Raw genomic sequence first — 26524 nt, 5'->3', positions numbered from 1 at the left:
CAGTGAGCTGATTTACCGTATATATTCGTGTATAAGCCGAGTTTTTCAGCACAAAAAATGTGCTGAAAAACGTCCCCTCGGCTTATACACGAGTCTATTATTAAAAAAAATTACCCAGTTAAAAAAAATAAACTCACCCTCCAACGTCAGCGCGGCTCCCCGATGTCGGCGCGGCTTACTGATGTCCCCGATGTCAGCGCGTCCTGTCATCTTTCTTCTCTGCGGCTCCTCTTCTCTCTTCTTTCTTCCGGCATTGACGTCAGCAGCGGCCGAGTCATAGTATGCGTCTGCTAGAAGAAAAGATGGCCGCATCCATGCCGGAAGAATGAAGAGGAGCCGCAGAGAAGAAAGAAGACGGGACGTGCTGACATCGAGACATCGGTAAGCCGTGCCGACATCGGGAAGCCGCGCTGACATCGGAGGGTGAGTATTTAAGTTTATTTTTTTAAGGTCCGTGGGGGCAGGCTGCTGTATAATACTATGGGCTGCTGTATACTACTAGGGGCTGCTTTATACTACTAGGGGCTGCTGTATACTACTAAGGGCTTGCTGTATACTACAAGGGGCTGCTGTATACTACTAGGGGCTTGCTGTATACTACTAGGGGCTGCTCTATACTACTAGGGGCCTGCTGTATACTACTAGGGGCTGCTATATACTACTAGGGGCTTGCTGTATACCACTAGGGGCTTGCTGTATACTACTAGGGGCTTGCTGTATACTACTAGGGGCTGCTGTGTACTACTAGGGGCTGTTGTGTACTACTAGGGGCTGCTGTATACTACTAGGGGCTTGCTGTATACTACTAGGGGCTGCCATATACTACTAGGGGCTGCCGTATACTACTAGGAGCTGCCGTATACTACTGGTGGCTGATGTATAGTACTAGGGGCTTGATGTATACTACTAGGGGCTTGATGTATACTACTAGGGGCTGCTGTATACTACTAGGGGCTTGCTGTATACTACTAGGGGCTTGCTGTATACTACTAGGGGCTGCGAAATACTACATGGCGGCTGGAAGGCTGTATACTACTGGGGGCTGACAGGCTGTATACTACTGGGGGCTGGCAGGCTGTATACTACTGGGGGCTGGCAGGCTGTATACTATTGGGGGGGGGGGGGTTGACCAATGCATTTCCCACCCTCGGCTTATACTCGAGTCAGTAGTTTTTCCCCAGTTTTGTTGGTAAAATTAAGGGTCTCGGCTTATACTCGGGTCGGCTTATGCTCGAGTATATACGGTATATATACACTACCTAACATCAACAAGAATTTACACTCCCAAAAAAGCCAAAACAAAAACCATGCCAAACTTTGTTGCAATCCACAAATGTGTTTAAAATATATTTTCAAATAGATTAATTTGAAAGAAGAGATTCTCGTCATAGGAAAAAAGTAGATGATAAGTGCCACAGAGCCAATGTTATAGCCCTCTCAAGCGAGGACGTATCACATACAGATGTCCCCCTATAAGGTTGTATGAGAAAGTATACTGGGTGAGTACTTTATTGAAAAATAGTTAAAAATACAGGGGGTACAGCAGACAGAAATTTTAAAGATTAAAGAAAGTCAACACTTAGCAAGGAAGTTCAAACTTTCTTTGTTTTCACACTGTTTTTATCACTGATGCCTGTTTTCAGCTGAATGACCAGACTATGTTTAGAATATGACATGTGTCACGAGAATCGGTTATAACTAGAGATGAGCGAGTATACTCGATCGAGCTTGGTGCTCGTTCGAGTATTAGCGTACTCGAAACGGCTTGTTGCTTGGACGAGTATTTCGCCTGCTCGATAACGAGCTTTCACTTAACAAAACACAGTGAAGAACACAGTGAAAACAGTGAACACAGTGAGCACATGATCATTTAAGTGAAGAACACAGTGAAGAACACAATGAAGAACACATTGCAGATGTTTCCGTACATCTGCTAACTTATCTGAAGACACGAGTGCCGAACTGTGTTTTTCACAATAGTATGTGAAGAACAATATGTGTGAAGAACACATTGCAGATGTTTAACACGGGTCATTCTCCTTTTTGAAGTTCCACGAATATTCCATTGAATAAAAAAACAAAGAAACAGGACTGACTTCCTTATTTCTCAATAAAATGACACATTTTATTGCAAAGCCTTGGTCTCCTTGAAAAATGCTGGAGTCTCCCATTGACTTCAATGTGGTTCGTTATTCGATACGAGCACTCAAGCATCGGAAAAAGTTTGATTCGAGTAACGAGCACTTAAGCATTTTAGTGCTCGCTCATCTCTAGTTATAACACTTTAACATATCCAGATGATTTTGAGAATGTTATTTCATGGCACATTGTTCTTTAAGTTGGTTAAAAAAAAATTAAGTGGTAAATTTTGTGCTTTGTTTTGAAAAAATGAAATTATGCCTAAAATTCGGAAAAATTTGTGAATTTCAGTTTAAAATACCCTGCTTTCCGGATGCACAGTGAGACAAATAACTTGTTAACTAACATTGATGATAATAATAATATGAAGTGTTTTTGATGACATTTTTTTTAAATTTATGTATGACACCCCTCAAAGTATGTAAAACAACATATTAAATCAATATGGAAGTGTGATTTAGAAACTTTAGAAATTCTGTATTTCGGGAAAATACATTAATTTACTCCAAAAATAACACTTTTACAATGAATTGAATCAAGAAATGCTTTATAAAGTGTTATACCCAATTTCTCCTGAACATGCCAATACCCCACATGTGGTAAACTACTGTATGGGAACATGGTGGGGCAATGAATGAAAGCAGCAGCATTCAGAGCAAATTTGTATTGTCACATTGAACAGGCCATTTAGAAAATTTAGAATTTTGGGGGAAAATACATTCATTTAGGCCAAAAATTATACTTTCACAATGGATTGAATGATAAAAAGTTCTGTTTGATAAACATTTAGTCCCCATTTTGTCCCAGATTTGTATTGCCACAGTGTACAGGCTATATTTTTTTTTTGGCATTTGAGGGCTTATTATTTGCGGGATGAGATACACTGTATAGATAATTCATTTTGGTGGTCTATAGCTTCATGAGATTTTATTAACTATTTCAAGGTGTACAGATAAAAAAAATATCAATTTTTATTTTGAGTTATCCTTTTTTTCGTCCACTTGCCGCAACCTAAAAATAATATTTTTTTTTTATTCGCTCGTTCACTACGATTATGGTGATACCTCATTTATATTATTTTTCTGATCTTTACTCAATTTTACTGATCAAACCCAATATTGGAGAAAATCACAATTGTTTTAGTTTCAGCAACTTTTTAGAGGTATAACTTCTTTATTTTTTTGTACTGGCTTATTTTGAGGGCTTATGTTTTGTTAAAAGAGTGGTTTGTTTCAGTGATATCATTTTGGGACCCAACTTTTTTTTATCTCTTTTTGAGAAAATTTTGTGTAAGGGTATTTGATGAAAAAATATATATTCCAAGAATATATATATATATATATATATATATATATATATATATATATATATATATATAGTTTATTTTGTTTTTCAATTTAAGTGTGGTGATTACTGAATGTATTTTTAATATTTAAATTTTATTATCTTTTTTTTCCCCAGACTTGAATAAGCGTTTGTCTGATCACTTGTTCAAGCCCTTACACACTGCACTACACATGTACTGCAGTGTGTGATGTAAGAAACTGAGCATGCTGACACAGGAACTGGCGAACAGAATATCCGGCAGCCTTGAGTCAGACCCCGGGGCTTCCACAGGGCTTTCAAATTCGCCGGTAAGAGTCTGATCCATTGATCTTTCAGGTATCTCCCAGGTTTTAGTGCGAGCTCCTGCAATGTTTTTCTGATGTACCAACATAGAAAGGCGGAGCATCAGAAAAAGAACCCTTAATGACTGCCATTAAAACCTGATTTGGGCTTTAGCTTTTGCTTAAGAAAACTGAGGATAACTAACAAAATATATATAAATTCAAAATGTTTCAAATTATTTCAAATTTTATTATTATTTAAAATGTCCTTAGTTCTGTTGCTTGTAATAATTCTATTGCTTTTGATAAAAATTCCAATAGTATCCTCAACAAGGAATGACCAATACTATTCAAAAGCCACACAGTAATATCTCAAGCAGTTAAAGAGCTAGATAAAACTTTATATATTATGACAATTATTATACCTGCTTATCCCCTTAATGACCGCCATATTGGGTTTTTACTGAAGCTGTTAAGGGTACTTTTTCCTGATGTGCCGCCTTTCTACATCAGCATGTCAGAAGAAAATTGCAGGCGATGGCCTCCTGCTGGTGCCAATGTTTTACTTTGTCATCCGATCCCGGGTGTTCACCCCTTACACACCGCGGTCAAGCATGACCATGCTGCTGCATCCGCATCCTTCTGCCTGGACTGGGCTGTAACTAACTGAGCATGCTAAGTAAGCATCCATCCATATCAATCTGTGCAATAAATCTAAAGCAATATTGAATCCGCATGGTAAACAGCATAACAAAAAACTTCCTGTGATATAATTTTTCATCAAATACCCTCACAAAAATGTTCTAAAAAGTGATCAAAAGAATTGTGTCCCAAAATGGTACTACTGAAATGAACAACCCTTTATGTAAAAAATATGCCACCAACCTCCTCTGTCAAGAAAAATATACAGAAGTTATGCCTCTGAAAAGTTGGTAATACTGGCTTTGCTCAGTAAAATTGAAAAAAGATAAGAAAAACTTTATAAATTAGGTATCACCATAATCATAAAGAACCAGCGAATAAAGATAAAATATTATTTTTAGGTTATGGTGAACGGCGGAAAAAAGGGATGAAAATCCAAAAACAGAAATTGATGATTTTCTTTGAGCCTATCTTGAAATAGTCAATAAAATCTCATGAATAAGCTATAGATACCCCAAAATGAATTAACTATAGAGTGTATCTCATCCCACCAATAAGCCTCATATGGTTGCATTACCAAAAAAAAAAGTTATAGCCTGTACAATACAAATACAAATCTGCTCTGAGTGTTACTGCTTTATTCCAATGCCCAGCTGTATATATTCATAACAGCAGTTTACCACCACATATGCATATTGGCACACTCTGGACAAATTGTGTATCAAAGTTTGTAGAGCAACTCATCTTTCAATTCATTGTCAAAGTGCAATTTTTGCCCTAACAATGTATTTTCTAAAAAAAATTCTAAAGTTTCTAAATCGCACATCCATATTGTTTTAACCTCTGTGAAAAACTTAAAGGATTAACCAACTTCATAAGAGTTGTTTTACAAATGTTAAGGGGAATAGTTTCTTTACATTGAAGGTTCAAGGCAAAATCATTGTAATGGTACCATAGGTAAAAAAGGGGGGTCTTACATGTTTCGAACCTTAGAAGAAGGTCTTAATCAGGCTATGGTTAAAAACTTCTTCTAAAGTTTGAAAAGCAACAGATCCCCCTTTTCCCTATGGTACCATTACAATGTTTTTAATGAGATGAAATAAACAAAAGTTTTTTAACTATTACTTTATTTTCATGTGCCTGGTTGCTGGACTCACCTTCTATGCATTCTACGCCTCCTCCGACTCAGCTTCTCCATGGCCTGGCATTAACTTTATTGGAGCTACCACAGGTTTTTTGGTGGCTTTGTGTATAGAGTATAGTATATTTAGGCCTCTCAAATTTACTTGAAAGCTGAGTTCTCCCTCAAAACATGAGCCTTAGCGATTTTCACAAAGATGAGAACAATCGCACCTAAATTTCTGAAAAAACATGTCATCATAAATTAGACATTCCATAAATGTTAGTTATCAAGCTATTTGGGTGGTCTAAATAAATATCTAGAAAGCAGAACATTAAAAACTTTGAAAATATTTTTTTCCAAATTTTCAGCTTTTTTTCTGAATTTTTTCAGAACAAAACTTTTCACTCAAGTTGTACGACTTAAATGAAGTATATTTTGTGTCACAAGAAAACTATTTGAAAAAACTATCACCTGGATATATTAAAGCAGTCCAATGTTATAACCAATTATGACGACCCATGTCAGATTCTAAAAATCAAGTCTGGTCATTAAGCAAAAAACAAGTGTCGGTGATAAGGGGTTAAAGAATGGTCCATGTGTTTCATATAAAAATATATTCAATATACTCAATCTTCCCAATGTGCTTAAAAACATGAAAAGGAACATTTGGTACAAGCATTATTGTTAGTTACAATAAAGTGAATGGCATTATATATATTGTTTCTAGGCAATTATACACATCAGGTGTTTTTCTTAAGAGCACATGTTAAAATACAGTTCATTTAGTTACCATGGCGGTATTATCTGGGATATATTTCAATGAATAGAATTTAAACAAAAGATTAAAACAAATGTCATAAAAACAACATCTATAATTTGTACAGAAAAATGCTCTAAAAGGCATAATCATTTTGCTTAGAATATCATGCTAAACATTTTCTACAAGTTGATGAAGGTAATCTTGTGTTAGGAATTTCATGTATTTTGGGCTTAAATGACAGTTTTATATATCCGCATAGAGATACTTTTATACTATTGACTACATTTAAAAATCTTACATGAATAGGAGAAGCAGCTCATGTGGCTTTTATTCTACAGTACATAAAATTGGTTGCCTGTAAGATCAGGGCCTTAATATGTTTGAAGTAAAGGCTCATGTATACTTACTTTGACCAGGTGAAATAGAAATATTTGGTAATATTGAAAAAAGACTGTTGTTGTTGATCATCTATTTTTGGAGAGTAAAAAAGGCTATTTATTTCAGTAGACATGATTTATAAATGCCACATGTACACTATGGATAACAGCTGCCATATATATGTCAAATGATACACCATAATGCAAGTGACTTCTTAAAGGGGTTTGCCCATGAAAAGAAATTTTCAAATTTCAATCCCCTGTGATGTGTACATAATAAAGATTTTTAACACCTTACTTTACAATTTTACTCAGTTTTATTGCTGTTTTAACTCCTATGACTCAGTGATGGACCGTGAAAAATTGACCCTCTAGTGCTGTATGAGATGCTTTTATTTTGAACATTCACTAGTAACTGACACATAGAAAGAGAGATGAGACAGATCAGAAATAAGATTCATGAGATGCATATTACACATGACTCTACTATCATAGACATAACAAAAACAGCTCTGCTATATATCATCTGTAACACATACTCTCAGATCTGATTTGCCTTCCCCATCCCCTGGATAAAGATCTTATCTTTCTGTAGCTTTACTCTCCTTAAGATGCTGGTAAGAAGTCAGTGTGTATCTGTGTGAGTTTGTCCTGGAATGCAAAGGTGGGGGTGCGAAGCAGAGAGCAGCTCAGTGCAACTTCAGACAGAATATCAAGATGTCGGCCATCCCTAAACTCAGAAGATACAGGGTCCAAGGGCAACCAAAATTGTGTACACCAGGACTGATAAAGAGAGGTTGGAATTATTATAAATACAGCATTTCAAAGATATAACATTGAGTTAGATAATGTGTTGTTTTGTTATCTTGAGTACATTTAACAGTCTTGTCTCGTGGGATAACCCCTTTAAGGATTAGTCACCACAGTTAAAAACCTCTATAATACTCTAGCAGACAAAAACCATGGCAATTTCCCCTGAGGAAAAATAGAGCTATTTGAAGATCTGGAAATGTGTTGGGACATCTTTCTATAGAAGGGACAGGGCTTACTAACCACTTGAGTTTGGTACTGCCCCTGGTACTGCCCTTGTCAGGGGGGTAGTCCTGTGGTATCTTAGGTTGTAAGATTCAAGGTTATAGGGTTAACTAGGGCAATTGTCCCGACTGTCAACCACCTTCTGGATCACTTCCCAATGTGGCTCCTATGATTCATTTCAGATCTACATCCACAATTCTATGGGTAAGAAGAAACCATTATTGTATATCTTGATAACTGGGTAGACCTTCAATTTGATCTTTATGATTATTTTAATGATTGTGTTACATTTTAGTAGATGTACTTTAAAAATTATATAACCAAAACTGAATCAACCCCTATGTTATATGGTATGTCACATATACCTCTCTAACTACAACGACCAAGAATACCAAAAAAAGAGCTGCAAAGATAGAAAATATCCTTTATTATAATCCTACACAAAATTGTACAAATGTATATCCTATAAATAGAAACATCAAAACAAAGGGGACACAAGTGGCCCCAGAATAGAATAGGGAATCCAAAGAGTACATTGACCCCCCTTAATACGCCCCAGAGTCAAAATATGCCTAGTAATTTAAAATAAACAGTCAGTCAAAAAGGTAAGACAATCAAGGATAAGATAACTATTGTGCAGTGAAAAATGTATTGAAAAAACGGAGGTACCTTCCAGGATCAAAGAATCCATATACCCACAATACACTAACATGAGAGCATGGGGATGGGCAGACACAGGGCGATCAAGGGGGGCCAAATAGTACAATATAGTATATACCTACACCTTTCCAATGTTAGGCATTACCGTTCACTGCAATTAATTTTTCTATCATATATATATACACTCACCGGCCACTTTATTAGGTACACCATGCTAGTAACGGGTTGGACCCCCTTTTGCCTTCAGAATTGCCTCAATTCTTCGTGGCATAGATTCAACAAGGTGCTGGAAGCATTCCTCAGAGATTTTGGTCCATATTGACATGATGGCATCACACAGTTGCCGCAGATTTGTCGGCTGCACATCCATGATGCGAATCTCCCGTTCCACCACATCCCAAAGATGCTCTATTGGATTGAGATCTGGTGACTGTGGAGGCCATTTGAGTACAGTGAACTCATTGTCATGTTCAAGAAACCAGTCTTAGATGATTCCAGCTTTATGACATGGCGCATTATCCTGCTGAAAGTAGCCATCAGATGCTAGGTACATTGTGGTCATAAAGGGGCGGAAATGGTCAGCAACAATATTCAGGTAGGCTGTGGCGTTGCAACGATGCTCAATTGGTACCAAGGGGCCCAAAGAGTGCCAAGAAAATATTCCCCACACCATGACACCACCAACACCAGCCTGAACCGTTGATACAAGGCAGGATGGATCCATGCTTTCATGTTGTTGACACCAAATTCTGACCCTACCATCCGAATGTCGCAGCAGAAATCGAGACTCATCAGACCAGGCAATGTTTTTCCAATCTTCTACTGTCCAATTTCGATGAGCTTGTGCAAATTGTAGCCTCAGTTTCCTGTTCTTAGCTGAAAGGAGTGGCACCCGGTGTGGTCTTCTGCTGCTGTAGCCCATCTGCCTCAAAGTTCGACGTACTGTGCGTTCAGAGATGCTCTTCTGCCTACCTTGGTTGTAACGGGTTGGCGATTTGAGTCACGGTTGCCTTTCTATCAGCTCAAACCAGTCTGCCCATTCTCCTCTGACCTCTGGCATCAACAAGGCATTTCCGCCCACGGAACTGCCGCTCACTGGATGTTTTTTCTTTTTCGGACCATTCTCTGTAAACCCTAGAGATGGTTGTGCGTAAAAATCCCAGTAGGTCAGCACTTTCTGAAATATATATATATATTGTGAGACATTGAAGGTGTTAACTGTGGATGGGCGGTATGTTTCCCCTAGGTTTTCATACTATGCGAGGCCTGAGTGCTGAGGTTGTGTTGTCCAGCACCTTGGACACAGGTGGTGGGAGCAGCCTAATCAGTCTGCATAAAGCCGCTGAGCAGAGCTGAGACTGGGTTCTCTCTGAAAGGAGGCTGGAGAGCACGCAGCCCTGACCTCTGTGCCTGGAGCAGCGACTTATTTTATGTACTAGCGGTGAGTTAGAGAAACTCTGTTTAGTTAGCACCCTGACGGGTAGGATATTATTTGTTTTGATGCCTGAATGTAAAGGCTGTTTTACTTTGCTGCTGCAATAAACGCAGGCGAGACCTGTTTTGGACTGTACCTTGGTGTCACTGTCTTGAACTGCATCACAGCACCCTGCTACCTCAGACTGAACTGGGCCAAATCTCCCACATATGGTGCTTCGGATTGCGGGCAGTTCAAAAGACACACACCTGAAAGGCTCCCTACATCCTGCAACATTGCATGGCCTGGGTGAAAGCAGCAGGCAAATTGCAGGATAAAGCCAAGATGGAGGACTTTATTAAATACCTGCAAGAGGAGGCCAGAGCTAATCGGCAACAGCAGCAGGAGGAGGCCAGAGCTAATCGGCAGCAGCAGCAGGAAGAGTCCCAGGCTAAATCGGCAGCTGCAGCAAGCCATGTTCCAGCAGCAGGAGGAGAGGTGCCGCCAGCAGCAGGAGGAGAGGTCCCGCCAGCAGCAAGCCATGCTCCAGCTGCAGGAGGAGAGGTCCCGCCAGCAGCAGGAAGAGTCCCGAGCCATGTTCCAGCTGATGATGGAAAAGTTTTCTGGCATTATGGCAGCACCGCAAGCGACGACTACTGAGGGGTCCCATACTGGTTTGCAAGGGTACCCGGTTGTCCAGCATTCCGCACGGGTTGCAGTACAAAAAGCTTTACAAAAAATGACGGCGACCGACGACGTGGAGGTGTATCTCACTGTGTTCGAACGAGTAGCTGAGCGAGAGGAGTTACCAGCTGAGCAGTGGGCAGATGTCCTGGCACCGTTCCTGACGGGCGAAGCGCAGAAGGCTTACTACGACCTGAGTGAAACGGAGGCCCGTGAGTACCCCCAGCTAAAGGCGGAGATTCTGGCTCGTCTTGGGGTCACCGTTCAAGTTCGTTCCAGCCGGGTCCACCAGTGGGCATACTCAGAAAAACTACCCCCACGCTCCCAAATGCATGACCTGATCCATCTTGTCCAGAAGTGGCTACAACCAGAGGACTGCACCCCAGCACAGATGGTAGAGAGAGTGGTTCTTGACAAGTTCACCCGTTCTCTGCCCTCTCGGCTCCAGCGATGGGTTGGACAGGCCGGTCCCACTAATGCTGAGGAACTCGTGTCCCTAGTAGAGAGATATCGGGCTACGGAGGATCTTCTACTTGTCTCTCCCACACGAAGCAGTGCCAGTGACAAGGCCATTAAACCATCTGGTAAGACTGCTACTGCAGAAAAAGGGAAACAGGTCAAGTTGGGAGGGGGTCCACTGGGGGGCTTGGATACACAGAAACCCAGTGAGGCTCGTGACAGAGGTCATAGCCGTATCCAGTGCTGGCGATGCCATGAAATGGGCCATATTGCTGCCAACTGTCCCCTGTCAGTGGAGCCAATGGACTGCAACCAGACCCGGCGAATGTCACTGTTTGCCCGGCCGGTTCTGGCGGCCGAGTCAGTCATGGATGCAGAACCCCAAGTGTGTATGGTCACAATCGGTGGTCACATGGTGGAAGCCTTGCTAGACTCAGGGAGTCTGGTCACCCTGGTGCGGGGAACTTTGGTTGATACTGGACTATACAGTGGGCGGAAAGTGGGAGTGTTGTGTATACATGGGGACACTCGTGAATATCCCACTGCTGTCATCAACCTACATACACCTTGTGGTACTGTCACCCATGAAGTGGGGGTGGTGGGGTCCCTGTTTCATGAGGCTATTATCGGCAGAGACTTACCGGTGTTTTGGGACCTCTGGAGACGAAGACCCACCTCAGGTGCTATTACAGATAATGGACATCGGATATGCCCGGCCTTGGCCCCTGAACCCTTTGAGGCCAATGTACTCACACCAGCAGTAGGGGTGACCCCAGGTGATGAATTCTCTCCCCTAGAGGTCCTAGCTGGTGAGGTTGAGGGTCACGAGGAGGTGGCCGACATGCCGGACCTTGAGATTTCCCGTGAAAATTTTGGGGCTGCACAGCTACAGGACCCTACCTTGTTTAAAGCTCGGGAGAATGTTAAAGTGATAAATGGGGTACTCCAAATACCAGGGGCTGACAAAATATACCCCTGAATGGTGATTGTTGGGGAACTGTTGTACAGGGTTGACCAGATACGGGGTGAGGATGTTGAGCAACTTGTAGTACCCCAATCTCACCGTAGGCTGGTGCTAGATTTGGCACACAAACATGTGCTTGGAGGGCACTTAGGTGCTGAGAAGACCCGAGAGAGGATCCTGCAGAGATTTTTCTGGCCCAGGGTGTGGGAGGAGGTAAACCAGTATTGTAGCTCCTGCCCTGAGTGTCAACTTACTGCCCCGGTGTCCCACTTCAGGAGTCCTCTGGTCCCATTACCAATCATAGAGGTACCGTTTGAACGGATTGCAATAGATTTGGTTGGCCCCATAGTCAAATCCACAAGGGGGAACCAGTACATTCTGGTTATCCTGGACTACGCTACGCGGTATCCAGAGGCGATTCCATTAAGGAACACCTCCTCCAAAAACATTGCTAGGGAGCTGTTCCAGGTATTCTCCCGCACAGGCCTTCCCAAGGAAATCTTGACTGACCAGGGTACTCCATTCATGTCTAGAGTAATGAAGGAGATGTGTAAATTACTGCAGGTTAAACAGCTCCGCACCTCTGTGAATGTAAAGGGTGTTTTATTTTGCTGCTGCAATAAACGCAGGCGAGACCTGTTTTGGACTGTACCTTGGTGTCACTGTCTTGAACTGCATCACAGCACCCTGCTACCTCAGACTCTACTGGGCCAAATCTCCCACAAAATATATATATACACTCACCGGCCACTTTATTAGGTACACCTGTCCAACTGCTCGTTAACACTTAATTTCTAATCAGCCAATCGCATGGCGGCAACTCAGTGCATTTAGGCATGTAGACATGGTCAAGACAATCACCTGCAGTTCAAACCGAGCATCAGTATGGGGAAGAAAGGTGATTTGAGTGCCTATGAACGTGGCATGGTTGTTGGTGCCAGAAGGGCTGGTCTGAGTATTTCAGAAACTGCTGATCTACTGGGATTTTCACACACAACCATCCCTAGGGTTTACAGAGAATGGTCCGAAAAAGTAAAAACATCCAGTGAGCGGCAGTTCCGTGGGCGGAAATGCCTTGTTGATGCCAGAGGTCAGAGGAGAATGGGCAGACTGGTTTGAGCTGAAAGGCAACAGTGACTCAAATCGCCACCCGTTACAACCAAGGTAGGCAGAAGAGCATCTCTGAACGCACAGTACGTCAAACTTTGAGGCAGATGGGCTACAGCAGCAGAAGACCACACTGGATGCCACTCCTTTCAGCTAAGAACAGGAAACTGAGGTTACAATTTGCACAAGCTCATCGAAATTGGACAGTAGAAGATTGGAAAAACGTTGCCTGGTCTGATGAGTCTCGATTTCTGCTGCGACATTCGGATGGTAGGGTCAGAATTTGGCGTCAACAACATGAAAGCATGGATCCATCCTGCCTTGCATCAACGGTTCATCTGATGGCTACTTACAGCAGGATAATGCACCATGTCATAAAGCTGGAATCATCTCAGACTGGTTTCTTGAACATGACAATGAGTTCACTGTACTCAAATGGCCTCCACCGTCACCAGATCTCAATCCAATAGAGCATCTTTGGGATGTGATGGAACGGGAGATTCGCATCATGGATGTGCAGCCGACAAATCTGCGGCAACTGTGTGATGCCATCATGTCAATATGGACCAAAATCTCCGAGGAATGCTTCCAGCACCTTGTTGAATCTATGCCACGAAGAATTGAGGCAGTTCTGAAGGCAAAAGGGGGTCCAACCCGTTACTAGAATGGTGTACCTAATAAAGTGGCCGGTGAGTGTATATATATATATGTATAACAGACATACAAAACTTCACCAGGGGTGCAGGGCCATTTAATTTTGTCCCTTTATTAAACAAATGCTTTAAGAAGATATAATAAGTAATTAGACATCATATGGATTAATGGTTTTAAGATCATTGATCAGATATTAAAGGGACTTCAATAGTTGACCCAAAACAATGCAACATATTTCTTATACAGAGAAAGGGCTGGCTGAAGGTGTATTTAGAGCAGGTTTCTGCAGGGAATTTTCCAATCCCCCTTTCCCCAAACCCCATTTAACAGTAGGATGTACCATCTAAACATTTGTGAGAAATAGAAAAAACGGAAAGCTATCGTGGAACGCTAATAGTCAAATCCAATGGTAGTGTCTATAGACAAAAATTATGTTGGTATTTATTACATAATTATATTATTGTGGATACTGTTTGTTCTATCTTTTATCAATAAAATTACATTTTATTCATCTAAAAACGGTGGAATTTAATCAGTTTTTCTACTGATCCCATTGGATTTGGCTATTAGCGCACCACGATAGCTTTCGTTTTATTTTTATTTTGCACTCATTGTTTTACCAGTCCTACCTTGGTACCTGGTTATTTGGAGCTGTGGGAGCTGCTTGACAAGCCATCCATACCTACTACTGGCAATTATTTCCATACATGGAGGAACCTTTCCCCTGAGTGGGCCTTATACTGCGCAACAACAAGTTGTAATCAGGTGAGAAGCTTTAATTACTCACCTAGTATTTCATCTTGACGTTATTACACAAGGCTCCATCCTCTCCTGTGGTGATGTGGTGATGATTTTTTTTTACACTCTCTACCATCTAAACATGATATGATTTAGTATATATCTCATGCGGGACTTCTGCTTCATAAAGCAGATAAATTGTTTTTTTTAATAAGCAACAGAGAAATCTTAAATCAGGACCATTCCCATCAAAGTTTTCTAAAGGTAAAAAAATAGGTAATTATAAACTGGTTTTCCCAGAACCACGACAGCACCACCAAGAGAGAGGTCTGCCCCCAAGGACAGGAACCCAGGCTTTAAAACTCCCTGCTACCTCCATAGCTTCAGTTTGTTCCAGAGAGCTTTATGAGACTTAGATACTTTGTTAAACACACACTCCCAAAAACACCTGGTGATTACAGGCTTCACCATGTGAAGAAAACAAAAAGAATACATCCTAAAAGAATGGGAGGGAATTAAGCGGTGCTGTCATGGTCCCGAGAAAGAAAATTACAGGTAAGTAATTACCTATTACCCCCTCACAATGACAGAACCACTGAGAGAATAAAAAAGGAACCCCCAGAATCCAAATGATAGTGTCAGAAAAAAGGACCTTTACAGATCTGATCTATTGATACTTCTCTAAATTCCGTCCAGGAGGTAGAAACTGCTCTAGTGGAGTGGGCCTTATTATTTGAGGGCACTGATATATTAGCTATAGAATAAGCCAGGGAAATAGCATACTTAATCCACCTAGCTATAGTTCCTGATGAGGTTTTTTTTTTTTTTTTATTCTCTCCTTCAAACAAAATAAAGAAATTGTCTCACTTTCTCCAGGACGCTGTTTTGACTAAATACTCCAGCAATGCTCTTCTAATGTCCAGATTCTGAAACTCCCTTTCTTTATCCGATAGGGCAGGGGTAGGGAACCTATGGCTTGGGAGCCAGATGTGGCTCTTTTGTTGGTTGCATCTGGCTCTCACACAGATCTTTAATAAATAGTGATAGCTGCTGTATGTCTTAGACTGATCACAAGACACAGGAAGCGATGATACCGCTGCCTACGTCTTTCATAGTATCATAGTAGTATCATAGTATAAAAGGCTGGAAAAAGATGCAAGTCCATCAAGTCCAACCTTTAAGAATTAAATAAATGTTTTATCCCCATAACCCGTGATATTTTTGCTCTCCAGAAAGGCATCCAGGCCTCTCTTGAACATGTACATAGAGTCCGCCATAACAACCTCCTGCGGCAGAGTGTTCCATAGTCTCACTGCTCTTACAGTAAAGAACCTTTGTCTATGTTAATGGTAATAAAATCGCCTCTTCTCTAGGCGTAGAGGATGCCCCCTTGTCCTGGTCACAGGCTTAGGTATAAAAAGGTCTTTGGAGAGATCCTTGTACTGTCCGTTCAGGTATTTGTAAATTGTAATGAAGTCTCCCCTCAGTCGTCTTTTTTCTAAACTGAATAATCCCAAATTTTGTAATCTGTCATTGTATTCTAATCCCCCCCCATTCCCCTAATAATCTTGGTTGCTCTCCTCTGCACCCGTTCCAGCTCTACTATATCCTTTTTATACACTGGTGCCCAAAACTGTACACAATATTCCATGTGTGGTCTGACCAGCGATTTGTATAAGGGCAAAACTATGTCTTTATCATGAGAATCTATTCCTCTCTTGATACATCCCACAATTTTATTTGCTTTGGCAGCAGCTGCCTGGCTCTGGTCACTAAAATTAAGTTTACCATCCACCAATACCCCCAAGTCCTTTTCAGCTCCAGTTTTACCAAGTAATTGACCGTTTAGAACATAATTATACTTTTTGTTTCCATGGCCCAAGTGCATAACTTTACATTTATCTACATTAAATCTCATCAACCATTTCTCTGCCCACTCCTCAAGCTTCCACAAAACCCTCTGTAATGCTAAACTATCGACCTCAGTATATACAGTATTACTTTACACAGCTTAGTATCATCTGCAAATATTGAAACTTGACTGTGTAAACTCACTACAAGGTCATTAATAAAAATATTAAAAAGAAGTGGCCCCAATACTGACCCCTGTGGCACTCCACTAGTAACCTCAACCCAATCTGAGAATGTGCCATCAATGACGACCCTCTGTTTTCTATCACTAATCCAATTACTTACCCAAATACACATATTTTCTCCTATTCCCAGCAGTCTCTTTTTATATGTGACTCAGACGCCATCGTCTAAGCCTGGGTCAAAGATAAGAGTCTGAGATTGATGAGAAGTTGGCTGCAGGAAGCGAAGGTAGGTGAATATTTTTTTTTTTGCTGTGACTACCTATCTTCTGGGAAGCATGTACTGGGGCTACCCATCTACTGGGAGGCGGGTGCTGTGACTACCTATCTTCTAAAAAGCATGTACTGGAGCTACCTATCTACTGGGAGGCTGGTGCTGGGGCTACTGATTTCCTGGGGGCATGTGCTGGGTCTACCTATCTCCTGGGAGACGTGTGCTGGGGCTACCTATCTCCTGGGAGGCGTGTGCTGGGGCTACCTATCTACTGGGAATTGTGTGCTGGGGCTACCTATCTACTGGGAATTGTGTGCTGGGGCTACCTATTTACTGGAAGGTGTGTGCTTGGGCTACCTATCTACTGGGAGACGTGTGCTGGGGCTACCTATCTACTGGAAGGCATGTGCTGGGGCTACCTATCTACTGGGAGGTGTGTTCTGGGGCTACTTACCTACTGGGAGGTGTGTGTTGAGGCTACCTATCTTCTGGGGGGCGTGTGCTGGGGCTACCCATCTCCTGGGAGGTGTGTGCTGGGGGTACCTATCTGCTGCTAGGCGTGTGCTGGGGCTACTTATCTGCAAAAGGAGGGCAGAACTATCTCCTTTGATCTATGGGAATCTGATACGACTTTAGGGAGGAAGGCTGGATCTGTGAGGAGTATCACCATGTCCTTTAAAGGAAACCTACCACCATGGATCTTCCTATTAAGGTAGATCCGATGGCAGGGTCCTGTAATGTAAAGTAGTACTGTATAGCCCTTTTAAGGGCTAATTCTTTCGTGGCCCAGAACTTTTAAAAGTTTCATTTCCTCCAATCCCCAAATTCCTTTAAGAGGCTACTGGGGCATGGAGTAGCCGGAACTGAGGCTACCCCCAAAGAGGAATCTTATTCCTAGATGAAGGGTGGATATGAGAAAATCCTTTAAAGAATCCAACAATCCAGGGGTGAGAAGCTAAGGAAATATCAAATAATGAACCTAAAGCAAATTGCTCCTTCTGAGAGACCTTTCCGGATTAGGATTAGCCTCTCAACAACTAAAATGTCAGATGAAGCCTGCTGTTCCAGGGATGAAATACTGGCCCTGGGATAGGAGTTCTGGAATATCTGGGAGGATCCAATGATCCTCTATCAACAGTTCTCTGAGGACTAAAAACCAAGCTTTCCTTGGCCAAAATAGAGCTATCAGGATGACCATGGCCTGATCCTGCCGGATCTTTCTGTACACCCTGGGCAACAGTACTAGATGGGGAAAGACATATGCTAGATTGAACCTCCAGCCCCAAGGTCCATCCTGATGGTTTAGAGAGCAAAACTTTGGGACCTGATTGTTGAGTCAAGTTGCAACAGATCCACTTTTGATTTTCCACAAATTCTGGTAATGTTTTAAAAAATGTCTCTGTTGAGACGCCACTCTCACTGCTTTAACTCAATCTGATTTAAGAAGTCTGCCAATGCACGGCTGAAATGGAGTTCAGATGTCTCTCTGCTAGGGAGAAAATGCTAAAATGTTAGAAACATTAATTCTGGACTCTTAGTACCTCCCTGGTGATTAAGGTACACTACCATAGTGGCATTATCTGAAAGCATTTTGATATTCGACCTGGGTAAATAAGGAAGGGCTACTTTTAAGGCTTCATGTACTGTTGCTAACTCTCTGAAGTATGAGGATCTTCTAACCATAGAGTTAGGCTATGCACCCTGAACCAATCAATCATTAATATGAGCTCCCAATCCCCATGCGCTAGCATCAGTTGTTAAAATTACTGAGTCATCCTGTTTCCAGGCTAAACCTCTACAGAGATTTTCGCTGATTTTCCACTACTCTAGAGATTGACAAACTTCTACTGGTAGCCTAATTTGTTTACCTAAGCTTCTGTCACTACCATCCCAGCACCTCTTCATATAGAGCTGAAGCCATTGAGAATGGAGCTGGGCCCAAGGAACAGCTGGAATTGCTGAGGTAACACTGACAATATTACGTATGTAGAATAGCTTATTATGCAACAAGTTCTGGACTGCTCTGTGAAACTTTTGGATCTTCCAAAAGAATCTAGACGAATAGAATAGAATCTAGACGAATGCCTAAAAAAAAATTTTTCTGGGAAGGCACCAGAGATTATTTTTTCAAATTTATCAACCACCCCAATTGTAAGATCTCCTGTATGCTTAATAATTGGGATAAGACCGCTTCTTCAGAACCACCCAACAAAAAATAGTCCAAATAAGGAATAAAAATACCATCCTGCAACTGTATAAACGAAGCCATTTCAGCTATCAATTTTGTAAACTCTTGGTGCAATTGCTACCCCAAAGAGCATAGCCCTACACTGGAAGTGTGTTAGCATATCATCTAACCAGACTGCAACCATTAGATACTTCTGAAAGGAGGGATGAATGAGAATGATAATATGCATCTGAAAAATCTATTGACGCCATGAAGCATCCTAAAAAAAAAAGCTAATTTATTGGCGGGGAGTTTTAAAGTTTCCGGTCCCTCTTTTGGTGCTCCTGGCATGGTGAGGGGTTAATAAATTGTTTACTAGTCAATGTAACCTTCTAAATCACTAAATGAACTGTCTTTGCAGGTGTGTGGAGACTTGCAGCCATTGATGTTTTAAGGAAAACATTGGTGTAGATTTCTTTTCTCTTTCTAGTTTTCCTGTCAGTATAGTTTTAAAATGTCCCAGTGTGCCTCACGCGTCATTTCTTATATATTTGCATGGCCACATTTCTTAAAAATAATGTTTAAGGTATGCAAATTAGCCCGAGGTGCTCTGTAGAGCAGTATCAGGCTCCATCTGATAATGCCAGTCACGTTCTGAGAACTGATGATGTTACCAGATCACAGAATGCGGCTGGCACGGCCCCGGGCCAACATAAATTATATTCCAGTGGAGTTTGATGGTGCTCTGTAGGGCACCACAGGATAATTTGCATATCTTATAAACGTATGTTTCATAGAAGTGCAGCCACGCAAAGATATGAGAAATGAAACTTGGGACTTGGGACACACAGGTATTGGATGGGGAGGTACGCAATAGTCACCATTAAGTGATCTGATGGTAGATGTAATTTAAGGAAACTTTGCCATTAAAGGCTGACTCTGCAGGTATGTGAGACTTACAGCCATTGATGCTCCTGGCTTGTATAGAATTGTGCTATAACCTAAAGCAGAACCTGAGGATTGCCTGCACCAACAAACTCTATGGCCATAGATAGCCCCCTTCACACCTCACCACCTAGCACCACTTGTTCCACAAATTCAGACAGCTTGTATGTTTATCTTGTCTCTTATCTACATCAACAAAAGAACACACGCATTTTGGGCCCCAATTCATGTTTATTTTCAGTCGGAGCATTGTATGTTGAATTAAGTCTTCATTTTCCAATCCACTCACGTTTACATGAAACATTGAAAGAACCATAGTTCTTTATCAAAACATGAAATAATGTTAGGCTTTTAACAGTTCCAAAACTTATCAATATGTGTACTATTAATGTACATATTTTACTACATTATGTGTCCATTTTAAAGTTATTAATAAACAAAGAGAAAGTGTAACCTCCACTACTAAGTAGAAAAAGGTACAAAAGTAAAGCCGGCTCACCCAACCTTCAGACCGTCTTGGCTGTACACTCTTTGTGGAGATATCCTGGTGCTCGGAGAAAACAATCCATAGCCATATAGCGTGAACAGGAAAAACAGTGATAAACCGGCACATTGGCTTAACTTTAGCTTTATACAGTTGGAGAAAAAAACATAGCAAGTACAATTGAAAAGGGATTCATTGACATGGCAACAAATTTGCATTAGCATCATTTGCAGAATTTTCTACAAATACAGATAAAATATAACCTGATTTTTATGTTGTCTTATTTGCCATTTAAACATGACATTCATGTTAAAAAGACTCATTTCAATGTATTTGATTTAATACAAAGAATCCAAAATATGGTCTAACAATTGCTGCATTGGTCATCTTAACTGTGGTAATGGCAATAGTCTTCACTACTAGCTCATGAGTTCCATTTCAATGCAACATGTGACACCAATAGATAACACATTCCAATTGTGGTGGAAACAATCATCATGGGGAATCCCAACCTGAAACAGAGGAAATTTAGCATTCATTAATTATTATTGGGTATGATTTTGTTTAATGATGTTATAAAGCCATTTGATTATTTAAAAAAAAGATAGCTACATCTTGAGGAATAAACCAGTTAGATCTAGAATCCCATCAGTATTCTCTGTACCTTCTACTACAAGTTTTTATTTTCAACTTCATATAGGATTAAATCCCTAAAACATACAAATTTCCATACTACACCATACAAGTTAATACAAACTTTAATTGTCATGTTCTGACATGTTTATACAAACTAAATGCACTAAAACCTGTTTATAGAGAAGATAGGAGCAGGGTAAGAAAATTGCATAAAAAGCAAACAGGATTGGGTCTTCTGAAGAAGCATAACATAAGCACCATGTCTGAATGGTAGGGAATAGAATTCATTGTTAACTGATTGACGATACTATTGCTGTAATAGAACCCCAATAATATCCTTTTTTACCCTTGCCACAGCGGCATAGCTGTAGGATTTGCTTGTGGTCAACAAAAAAGGGAGACCACTTGCCCCACCTACAATTTTCTTAAGATGAATGCAACAGGGAAAGAGACAGATAGATGAATGACCTTTGAATGTCAATAGTAGGTTTGTACAGTATACATTTGAAAGGAGGCGGTAGAGAAAAATACACCTACAAAAGTCTGCAGTGTGGCAATGGGAAAACATACTGCCTTAAATGTAGAAATGGGAAAAAAAACCTGTCCCTTCCTCAAACTGCCCAGATGCAAGGACAGGCCGTTGTTGTTGGGAGCTTCTGGTTACTCATACCTCCCACCCCCGCCCCCATTTTTTTAATTAAGTTTCTGTCTCTGTTTCTGTTTCAGTTACTCCAGGGCGTTAGTCTAGTGGTCAGGAGAGAATTTTTCCCAACTTTGGGCAGTGTGTCCTCTTTCGCCCAAACAAATGAGTTTCAGCATGGCTTGCTGCGGTTTCCCATGACTGTGCTGAAACTGGTGGTACTAGCCCAACACTGACTTGATAAAGTGGCAGGACAAGAGGAAGCAGAAGAGGAGGCGGCAACCAGAGGATAAGCAGTGATGTCTGGCAATCCTTTGCTGGTTAAAGTCATAGTGATTTCTACCTAGTGTCTTGCTACCACTACATTTACCCAGTGGGCCGTTAAAGAGACGTAACGTCCCTGCCCATACATACTTCTCTATATATTAGTTGTGACGTGTGTTGCCCCTCAGATCTTCTTCCACTAAGGCATCACCACTGCCCTCCTTGGCAGTCATTGCAGAACAGCTACCATAATGATGATGAAATCAGAGTCCACTCTCTCATCCTCCAACACAAGCTATTGGGCATCTGGGAACTTTAGGTCTGCAACTGTGGCAGGGGCAGTGAATGGCCTAATGAATCCCAGTAAGGAGAGTTATATCATCATTGTTGACTGCTCTATGACTTATGGAAGAAACAGAGTTGCTATTTTGAATGGTGGTGAGGTGCACAAAAAAGGCGAGATGGGTTGAAGGCAATTCAATGGAACCTGGGGGCAGCCTTTGCAATGTAACTGACTAACGTCTTCACTTCAACTGGTCTCTCCATTCTGGGAATGTAATTCATGCAGTTATTCATACTACCTTCAAAAGGCCAATCATTTAAAACTGATCCTTAATGTCATTCAAGCTGCCTCCTCTCCCAGAAACAGTGCTTGGTCGGTTTCACTCATCACTATGCATACAGTGTTCTATTGTATTGACATTAACAGCATATTATTTATTATTTATTTGTTTTGTTTTTTAAAGTTATTATTTTAAGTACTTTCTTTAGTTGATTTTGGGCAGTGCAACTGAAGTGTTATTCCCACCATTTTTAGCTCTCTAGCCCTCAAAGCCCCCATTTTTGGGTATTAAAATAGTGTATCTGGGGATTGCCCTCTCAGTGAAGTACTTGATTGAACCATAAAAGTAGTGAAATCTCTAATTCTATCAAATAAATAATAAGATGTCCCAGTATTTTAACCAAATGCCAGAGATTAAATAGAACACTTTTACTTAATTTCCTTCCTAAAGTTGCAGTACACCCAGAAATGCCTGAATTGTTCTTTATCATTATTGAGCCACACAAACAACAAAGCTTTTGTTAGAGAAGTGCCCAGACCTAAAGAAAAATAAAAGGCGCAGATTTAACTGTGAGCAGGTTAATGGTCTCTATTCCAGAGACGTATGATGCCAAGACTTTCATTATTGAAGCTGGAAACTGTTTTATTGTTGAAACATTTCATCTTAGTAGATCTTCAGATTTCCCTTGTGTCTTAGATTTACTGAGCAGTAATTGATTTAAATGAGATAATTCTCAACAGAAAACAATGATTAGCATAATAATGAATACAACAAAACATGCAAGCAAAAAGATAAAGGAAAAAGAATATAAAATAAACCCCCTTATAAATTAGTTATTGCAATAACCATCAAGTTCCAAAACAATTGGAGAGAACAAAATTATACACTGATGATATAACACTTTAATGACAAAAGCCACAAAAGTGAAAAGATCATTAAAATATACACAATGGTTTACAAAGATGGTACTGTGTGGTACATTGTCAAGATGTGACCTCACACTAGATTAAAAGACTGATTAAAAGACTGAATGCTCGCTTATACACTTCACTAAAAATAAAAAAAAAACAGTGTTAAAACAAAAAAGCCCAAAGGGATGGTCTATTGCATTAATTGAATGAATTCATCATAAATCACATATTTTAAAGCATTTTGAAGCACTGGCGGATGTAATATGCATTTCAGTCGCTGTGCGTTGTTGCAACATGCAACAGAGCTAGATCTTTCTTGTACTGAAACAGGTACTGTGCTGTAGTATGACAGGGAGGCCTCATATATTAGATGAATGTGCCTACTGTACTAGCCAATCTCCAAGAGAAAAACATGCAGCAGACTATAGTAAACTTTTAAAGTTATCCCTTGTCTATAAGTACCTTATGAGTGATGGTCCGACTGCTGGGATCCAGACACCCCATGATCCAGACAATGAGGCGGTTACTAATGGGTGGAGCGACAGGATGCGCAGGTGTCTTCCCACATCCTGGTCGACCTTGTGAAGATGAAGGCCATACACACAAAGAGTGACATGTTTGGATTTATGGGGCACTAAGCAGCTAAGCAAAGTGTGGTGATGTCAGCAACATCACAGAATGACAAGGGCGATAAAACCAGGACAAAACTAGAGATTCGACCAGGTTCACCGAATTTTCAGAGAAAATTCGATTCGACCGAATCGGATCATAACGTATCGCGACATGTGACGTAACAGTACGTCACATGCCAGGTGCAGCTGCATATTGAAGCAAAGGCTTACCGGTAACACCCACGGTCGGTGCTAGCACAGGTTGTGGGCGTTTACCCGCAGATCATCATCAACAAAGCTGTCGTCGGCTTAAAAAAATGGCGGCGCATGAGCGTGACGTCATCAGGGAGCTGCGATCCGTTGCCATCACAGCCTCGGGTCTTCCGAAGACTGGAGGCTGCCTCTATTTAACCTCTTCATTACAATGTGCGATCAGCACATTGTAATGAATGAGGAGGGAAATCCCCATACTTTAGTATGGCAGTATGTGATAGTTAAAGTACCGTAGTCTGAAAAATAGTAAAAAATAAATAAATAAAAAAAAAAAATTCAAATCACCCCCCTTTCCCTAGAACTGATATATAAATAAACTGCAAAAATCATAAACAAATTAGCTATTGCCGCGTCCGAAAATGGCCGATCAAAATATAAGAATAGTTTTTCACCAAGTTTAATCCCGTAACGAAAAAAAAAGCACCCAAAGTCGAAAAGGGCACTTTTTGCCATTTTGAAAAATGAAAATGATAAAAAATTAAATAAAAAGTTAACAAAAGGTCGTACAGTCTTCAACAAGTCATCAAAAGTAGCAAAAAATGACACTACCCCCACACAGCGAGGGACACTAACCCCGCACAGCGAGCACTTTGACACCCGGGGGATTTAATATAGATTTCGAGTTAAAATGCTTTCTGAAATATTGCTAAATATAACTAGATAGGTATAGAAGTTCTTGACTACACCATCAAAATTAACTATGGGATAACTGTAGCCACACGTAGACTATTGTAAATGGGGATGGGGATATAGTTTCTTGATCTAACATAATATTTAATATATATTTGATAGAGCACATTGATCATTGAGACCTTAATAGATTAGGCTGTTGTGGGAGAATGGGAATATAATATAGGGATTCACGAACACGGTTGATGATTAGATATTATAAGAATGGGTAATAATATGGGGATTTGAAAATCACACTGTTTTTGAATGCACTGCATATAGTTATACAATATTTGCACAATGTATTTATTACTATATGTATCACAGTCATTGGAATAATGTACATTTAATATGTTAATTCTGGTAAGACCATTCCAGCAGGGGTAGCATTGTGCATATTTCTCACATGCACTATGGGAATATGCACAAAAAATATAACTAACACAGAACACTGTTTGAATGTGCATAGTGGTGGAAGTCTGGGGCATATTATATAATAACTTAAAGAGAACCCGTCAGGCAAAATAACCTCCTAAACTAAATATATTTTCATAAACTGCCATTAGAGAGCATTGCCTCTATCCCTTCATTGTCCCTCTACATGCCTGTAAATCTAAACAATGAGGTCCTAAAGCTGTATGCAAATGACCTGTGAAATGTCCAACTAAGCATTAGCATATTCAAGCTGTCCAGCTTCTTCATGAGTGGGAGGTACAGCCACACCCCCAGTGCATGACTGACAGCCTGTATAATGATGTGAGGCTGTATAATGATCTGATTCCTGGTGCTGGCGGCCCCTGCAGCCTGTGTGTGTATAGGAGAGATACAACAGCTCCAGGCAGCCATGTTATAGCAGAACATGTCAGGTAATTGTGTAGCTGATGTCTGTGTCTCACATGTGTATTAGGAGGATGCAGCATGTCAGCACACACACTAGCCATGCTTTACTATACATTGCGCACACAGACATGAGCAGGGGGAGGAGAGGGGAGGGGTAACAGGAGTGACATCACTGCCTCTGACCATGTGACTAGCCTCATTTACATAATCAAGAACAGATGATTTTATAATGATTAATGTATGAAATAACCAGACCCCCCCAGCCCCCTATACTATACAGCCTGCCCCCAGTAGTATAAAGCCACCCCAGCCTGCCCCCAGTACTATACAGCCATCCCAGCCTGCCCCTAGTAGTATACAGCCACCCCAGCCTGCCCCCAGTAGTGTACAGCCACCCCAGCCTGCCCCCAGTAGTATACAGCCACCCCAGCTTGCCCCCAGTAGTTTACAGCCTGCCCCCAGTAGTATACAGCACTGCCCAGCCTGCCCCCAGTAGTATACAGCACTGCCCAGCCTGCCCCCAGTAGTATACAGCACTGCCCAGCCTGCCCCCAGTAGTATACAGCCCAGCCCAACTTACCCCCAGTAGTATACAGCCACCCCAGCTTGCCCCAGTAGTATACAGCCTGCCCCCAGTAGTATACAGCACTGCCCATCCTGCCCCCAGTAGTATACAGCACTGCCCAGCCTGCCCCCAGTAGTATACAGCACTGCCCAGCCTGCCCCCAGTAGTATACAGCACTGCCAAGCTTGCCCCAGTAGTATACAGCCCAGCCCAACTTGCCCTCAGTAGTATACAGCCCAGCCCAGCTTGCCCCCAGTAGTATACAGCACTGCCCAACCTGCCCCCA

The 26524-nt window shown here is 41.2% G+C and overlaps 1 protein-coding gene across 2 annotated transcripts in view; it reads right to left on the bottom strand.

The window, feature by feature from the left end:
- Positions 1-19993: 19993 nt before the first annotated feature.
- The window catches only part of OCA2 (OCA2 melanosomal transmembrane protein), a 192167-nt gene continuing 185636 nt past the window's right edge, over positions 19994-26524 (bottom strand). For both annotated transcript variants that reach the window (XM_072135687.1, XM_072135686.1), the window contains exon 24: positions 19994-20778. In XM_072135687.1, the coding sequence (XP_071991788.1) occupies positions 20691-20778 (88 nt within the window). In that variant the 3' untranslated portion in view covers positions 19994-20690. The remainder of the gene's footprint in view (positions 20779-26524) is intronic.

The sequence above is a fragment of the Engystomops pustulosus genome, chromosome 2, assembly GCF_040894005.1.
Source record: "Engystomops pustulosus chromosome 2, aEngPut4.maternal, whole genome shotgun sequence".
Taxonomy (NCBI): domain Eukaryota; kingdom Metazoa; phylum Chordata; class Amphibia; order Anura; family Leptodactylidae; genus Engystomops; species Engystomops pustulosus.
This window is presented reverse-complemented; position numbering and strand designations above follow the sequence as displayed.